This window comes from Pipistrellus kuhlii, unplaced genomic scaffold, assembly GCF_014108245.1.
Source record: "Pipistrellus kuhlii isolate mPipKuh1 unplaced genomic scaffold, mPipKuh1.p scaffold_m20_p_68, whole genome shotgun sequence".
NCBI classification, from domain to species: Eukaryota; Metazoa; Chordata; class Mammalia; order Chiroptera; family Vespertilionidae; genus Pipistrellus; species Pipistrellus kuhlii.
Window position 1 is genome coordinate 159,741 of NW_023425571.1, and position 6,000 is coordinate 165,740.

General features: G+C 72.4%; 1 protein-coding gene across 1 annotated transcript in view; it reads right to left on the bottom strand.

The window, feature by feature from the left end:
* ADAMTSL2 (ADAMTS like 2) overlaps window positions 1–5,630 on the bottom strand; it is a 28,177-nt gene extending 22,547 nt beyond the window's left edge. Inside the window, 7 exon segments of the mRNA XM_036420472.2 lie at window positions 408–531; window positions 612–757; window positions 1,806–1,908; window positions 2,801–2,876; window positions 3,565–3,707; window positions 4,140–4,230; window positions 5,356–5,630. Coding sequence (XP_036276365.1) covers window positions 408–531; window positions 612–757; window positions 1,806–1,908; window positions 2,801–2,876; window positions 3,565–3,707; window positions 4,140–4,229 — 682 coding nt within the window. The 5' untranslated portion in view covers window position 4,230; window positions 5,356–5,630.
* Between the last annotated feature and the right edge of the window lie 370 nt (window positions 5,631–6,000).

Genomic DNA, 6,000 nt, shown 5'->3' on the forward strand with positions numbered 1-6,000 from the left:
ACCCCAGGGGCCTGCCTCGAACCCACCTCCATAGTGAGGCCTCCAAGATAGGGGCCTCGGCCCGCCCCACTCACCACCCTGGGAGATGTGGACCCTGCAGAACAGGGCGCCCCAGAACCTGTGAGCCCAAACTCAGGTCAGTCCCGGTGAGGGGGCGCTGGGGCCTGGGTTCCCCCTTCAGTGGGCCGTTCACACCCCCCCACGCCCCCACGGCTGCAAACGCCAACGTGGCCCCAGCCAGGCGTGCACCGGGCACCGGCACTGGGAGGTGCTCACAGAGACTGCTCCTCCCCCCGCCAGCGGGACCCCGAGCACCCGCCTGGGCCAGGAGGGGTGAGCGGGGGGACGGGGGGGGGGGTCCGGTGGCCCGCGGGGGGACGGGGCGGGAGCTGGCGCGGTGCTCTCACCCAGGTTGGCATTGCCCTTGCGGTAGGTGCCGGTCACGTGGGTGCAGCTGCTCCCGTCGCCGCGGCACACGCCGCACTTGTCCAGCGTGTGCGTGGAGAAGAGCACGCCGTCACAGCCGATGGGCTGCGGGAGGAGAGGCCGCTGTGAGCGCGCCCGGCCCCGGCCCCCCCAAGCGCCGCCCGCACCGAGCGCAGGGTAACAACCTCACAGCTGCCCGACACGCACACGCCCCGCAGCTCCGCCAGCTGGCAGGACGTGCCGTCCCGGGCCGGCACCATGAGCTGCCGCTGGCCGTCCACCGTGGTGCAGTGCAGGTCGCAGGGCTTGCTGGAGATGTGCACGTAGTCGTCTGCGGGACACGGGCGCTCAGGGGGCGCTCAGGGGGCGCTCAGGATTGGGGCTCTCAGGGTTGGGGCTCTCAGGGTTGGGGGGCTCTCAGGGTTGGGGGCTCTCAGGATTGGGGCTCTCAGGGTTGGGGCTCTCAGGGTTGGGGCTCTCAGGGTTGGGGGCTCTCAGGGTTGGGGGGCTCTCAGGGTTGGGGGCTCTCAGGGTGGGGGCGCTCAGGATTGGGGCTCTCAGGGTTGGGGGGCTCTCAGGGTGGGGGCGCTCAGGATTGGGGCTCTCAGGGTTGGGGCTCTCAGGGTTGGGGCTCTCAGGGTTGGGGGGCTCTCAGGGTTGGGGGCGCTCAGGATTGGGGCTCTCAGGGTTGGGGGCGCTCAGGATTGGGGCTCTCAGGGTTGGGGGGCTCTCAGGGTTGGGGGCTCTCAGGGTTGGGGGTCACTCAGAGGCTCCCCCCTCCTTCCCACGGACACAGCGCTGCCTGGGGCACAGTGGGGGGAACGGAGGCCAGAGGGTGGGAGGATCGCCGGGGTCTTGGGCACCGGCATGCATCACGATGCGGGCTCTGGGCAGCGCCTCTGCCTCTCTGGGGGTTTGGGGGGACAGGTCCCCGGCAGGAGGGCGGAGCCCCCGAGGGCTGGGCTGCTGGCCCGGGGCCCCTGCATGTGCCCGCCGGGGAAGGCCGTTTGGTATTCTGCTGCCTCAGCTCCCCCAACTTCCGCCAAGACCCCTCCCTCTGGCCATCACCCATCTGCGCAGGGCCCCCCCTCCCGACCGCACGGTGCCCCGCAGGGCAGGGCCCCCCCCCCCCTGTCCCCGCACACACACACACACGGTGCCCCGCACACACACACACACACACACACACACACCCGGTGCCCCGCAGGGCAGGCCCCCCCCCCACACACACACGGTGCCCCGCAGGGCAGGCCCCCCCCCCCGACCACACACACACGGTGCCCTGCAGGGCAGGGCCCCCCCCCCCACACACACAAACACAAACAAACACACACACACACACACACACACACACACGGTGCCCCAGGGCGGGGCGGTACCGGGGTACAGGGGCTTCCACTCGTGCGTCCGCCCGTTGTACACGTGCGAGTTGAAGGAGATGCACTGCTCCTCCCGGAAGCTCCTCCCGTCCGGCGGACACTCCTGGGGGCGAGAGGGGGCTGGGACTCGCCGACAAAGGCGGTTCTGTGCGCGGCAGGAAGCGCTGCCCCAGGGCGGCCTCTCGCTCCTGTCTCACGGGCCGAGCGGAAGGACAGCGACTGACCGCCCTCACACCGTCCCCGGGCTCCGGGCGGGACCTGACTGTCCTGCCGCCCGGGTCCCCAGCCCCACTGCCCCTGTGTCCCCGGCCGAGGCCACAGCACCAGTGCCTGACGGGAGGGCTGAGGGGGGGCTCCCAGGGCGAGCAGCAGGTCCCCCCGGGGCCCACGAGGGTCCAGGAGGACAGCGGGCCCATGAAGCCAACGCAGAGGCTATGGCCACTCGGTCCCTCCAGCCCCGGCCCCCTACACGTGTGCACACGCAAACACACACGGACATCCCAACACGGGCCCTCGGAGACTCCGAGGCTGCCTCTGCCCCACGCCCGGCCTTCAGGCTCCCACCGAGGGCTCTGGCCCTGCCGAGAGCTGCCAGGAGCCCAGCCGCAGAGGGCACCCCTGGCCACCGAGGCCTCCTGTGCCCCGGCAGCTGCCCGGGGGCTGGGCCGCCCGGCCTCACGGGCGGGCACCTGGCGAGGGTCGGTCTCTGGCAAACCCCCGGCGCATGGCTGTGAGCAAACGGGGGCTTCGGCCAGAGACCCTGGCCCTGGAGCCTCCGCTCCGCCAGCAGCTGGGAGGCCTTTGGGGACACATGGGGGCACACGGGGCACAGCGATCTGCTCTGTGGCAGGCGGGCGGCACCCTGAGCCGGGGCCTGGGCACCTTCTCCTCAGGGGCTGGAAGGGGCAAGCCCAGGACAGGACCCACCGGAGGGAGACCTGGGGGGGCGGGGGAAGGAGGGGGGGAGGGCAGGGTCCCAGTGGGCAGAGCCTCACCTGCACATGGCACAGCTGGTACCGCTTGGAGGTGCCGGTGCAGGTTCGGTTCCCGGCATCGGTGACTGACGTCCTCCTGGCGGGAAGACAGGGCTCTGAGCCGGCACCGGGAGCCGCCCGCTGCCGCCCCGCCCCGCCCTGCTCCTGCTCCTGCCCCCTCGGCCTCCGGGCTGGTCCCCGTGCTCCCCCAATTCCTCTGACCGGGGGTCCTCCCTCCCCTCAGGCTGCCAGCCCTTCTCATCGCACGGGGGTCATGCCCTCTGGGGGCGTCTCCCAGCCCCTTCTCAGAGAGGGGTTCCCCGAGGCGTCTCTGCTTCCCCATCACACGGCTCCGCGCTCAGCATCCAGAACTAGTTACAGGAAGGAGGGCGCTGACACGTGCAGGCCGTGCACACATGTCGCCGTGTGTCAGGCGGCTCCGGCTCCCCCTCCACCCCACAGGCGCTCAGAGAGGTTCGGTGACCTGCCCGAGGCCACACAGCTAGGAAGTGGCAGAGGCAGGATTTGAAGCCGGGTCTGCCCGACAGTAGCTGCTGCACCAGATGCTTTTCCCTCAGGCCTACAGAGGAGACGGCCGAGACCCTCCCCCTGCCCCCTCTCCCCACCCCTGCTCGCTCACCAAAGGCCGGCGCCCCCGGAGCAGGGCGGACCCCAGCACGGTGAAGAGGAGCCCCCCGGCCTGTGCTCTCACCCGGCACCCTGCCGCCCCCGGCCCCGCGCGGCCGCTGCCCGCTGAGGGCCAGGCGCCCCCCCTCCGGCCGCACCTCTGCTGGAGGCAGTGCCGCTCCCGGGACATCACGCCGCCCCCGCAGCTGCGGGAGCACGCCGTCCACTTGGTCCACTCCCCCCACCAGGAGGCCGTGGCGTCCGCGCCCCCCTCCAGGCTGTTGGACGTGGGGCTGGTGTCCTGTGAGAGACCCGCGGGTTAGGGCCACTGGGCAGCCCGGGCTCAGGGCCAGGGCTGGCCCGAAGGGGACCCCGGGGAGTTGGGGGCCCCCGGTCCTCCCCATTTTGAGATCGGGGGCATCCCGGGAGCTCAGCGTGGTCCTGGGGACCGACCGAGCTAACCTCCCCACCTCTCTCTCCCCAGCGGCCCGGGCCCAGCATGACCGGGTTCGAGGACACGCCCCCAGCGCGCCTTCTGCACGTCACCCAGGGGGGCGCTCAGCCCTCAGCCCGTCCTGCTGGGCGGCCGGGGCTCCGAGTGGCCGGGGCCCCACGCAGGGGCCGGTCTGACACGTGTCCCGGCACGAGGGGGCTGCGGAAGGCGGCCTGGGACCCTGGCTGCAGCCCCTGTGACATCGGCCCCTCTGGGTGAGGGACCACGCTCCCCACTCACCGTGGCCCCCGTGGACGCCCCACCGCCGGCCACGAGCACTGCTGCCAGCAGGGACCAGGCCCAGCGCGAAGGCCGCCGTCTGCGGTCCATCCTGGAAGCAAGGCCACCGTCACCGCTGGCCAGGCCCGGCTCCCCGTCAGCCGACCAGGGTCCGCTCGGGGGAGGCCCTCAGGGCCCACCCAGACCGGGGCCACGGGGGATCAGTTAGGTGGCTGCCCGGGCCCTGGGGGCGGCTCCGGGAGTGATCAGAGATGCCTGCTGCGGGCGGACACCGTGGCAATGGCATGCGCACTCAGCCCGCACCACCCTACACCACCCCACCAGGGGGCACTCGGGGTCACGTGCTGCTCTGCCTCGGACACCTGAGCACCCAGGGGACACCTGTTGGAAACCGGGGAGGGGAGGGAGGCCAGGACATGGCCTGTGGCCCAGCCCAGCAAGAGCACCTGGGTTTCCCGGGCTCGGTGCTAGCTGGCCGCGGGGGAGGACCGTCTACGGGTGGGTCCCTGGACGCCAGGGCTCCCCGAACACAAGCCCCCAGACCCCAGAGACCCTGCGGAGCGGTCCCGGCACTGGGCTAATTCCAGGGCGAGAGGGATGTAGGCCCCCACTCCCAGTCCTGACCCAGCTCCTCCAAACAGCCCCCTCCCCTCTCCAAACCCTCCCCTCCGTGCCGCCCGGGCACCTGCAGGGTTCCAGGTGCTGTGTCAAGGACACCCCTGCACCCCAAGGCGGCCTCTGCCCTGGACAGACAGCACTGCACCCCACCTCCCCGCCGCCTGCCTGCCGTCCCCCCACTCCCCTGCCCCGGAGGCTCCACCCGCGCCCCTCCCTCCCCAGCCTCGGGCCAGCGGAGCCCCTGAGGTCCCGGGGTCCCTGGCTAATCGGTGCCGGTGCCGCAGCTCCCGCCTTCGCCGGGACAGGTGCTGCGCCGGCCTCACACTTGGTTTTCATTACGGCTCCAGACACCGCTGGCCGCGGGCCAGGCCCGGCTCACACGGGAGGGATCCAGCCCTCCCCGGGGTCCGAAAACAGCCGGCGCCGAGGGAGGGGCCGTGCACCGGGAGCTGCAGGCGTCTGAGGCTGGAGGCCGAGGGGACCCCTCCCCACGGCCCCTCAGCTCCGTCCGCACCCCCGGGCTGCGGGATGCTCAGGGCCCCGAGGCTGCACGTCCGACCCGGGCGGGCTCCGGTGGGAGGCCGGTGGAGGCGCCTACCTGTCCGGGCAGCAGGTTGTCCTCCGGAGAGCGGGCTGAGCGGCAGCGTCAGGCAGGCTGGCAGCGGCGGCGGCAGCGCCAGTTGCTGCCCGGGCTGCCGTGCGGAGAGCTGCGGGCTGCGGCTCCCTCCTGGCTCCCGCCTCCCGCACTTCAAAGAGCACCCAGGAGAGGTTCCCAGGACGGCGGCAGCCCAGTGGCGGCTCGGCCGCGCGGCCGCCTTTATAGCTGTCAGGCAGACAGGGAGGAACTCACACTTCCCACCAGGCGGCTCCCCCGCCCGCCGGCCGGCCTGGCGCACACTTTAACCCGCTCCGCGCCTCTGGAGCCCCGCCAGGCCGGCCCAGCTGCCTGCTCGCTGCTGCTTGGCCCGGAGCAGCCGGCAGGGCGGCCGCCTTCCCGGCCCGGAGCTCAGGGTGGCGGGACCCGCGTCCAGACGGGGCGGCCGCTGGCCTGGGGGCGCAGCGGGAGCCCAGCCTTGGCCCCGCCGATTCCGCTTCGGAAGGGGCCTGGTCTCCCGCACTCCCCGAGCGTGGAACCTGGGGCGTGTGAGGCATCCGGTCTGGCCGCTCCATTTTACAGATGGGAAGACTGAGGTCCGGAGGGGACCCGCACTCCCAGGCTCCAAAAGGCTAAGCAGCGGCCAAA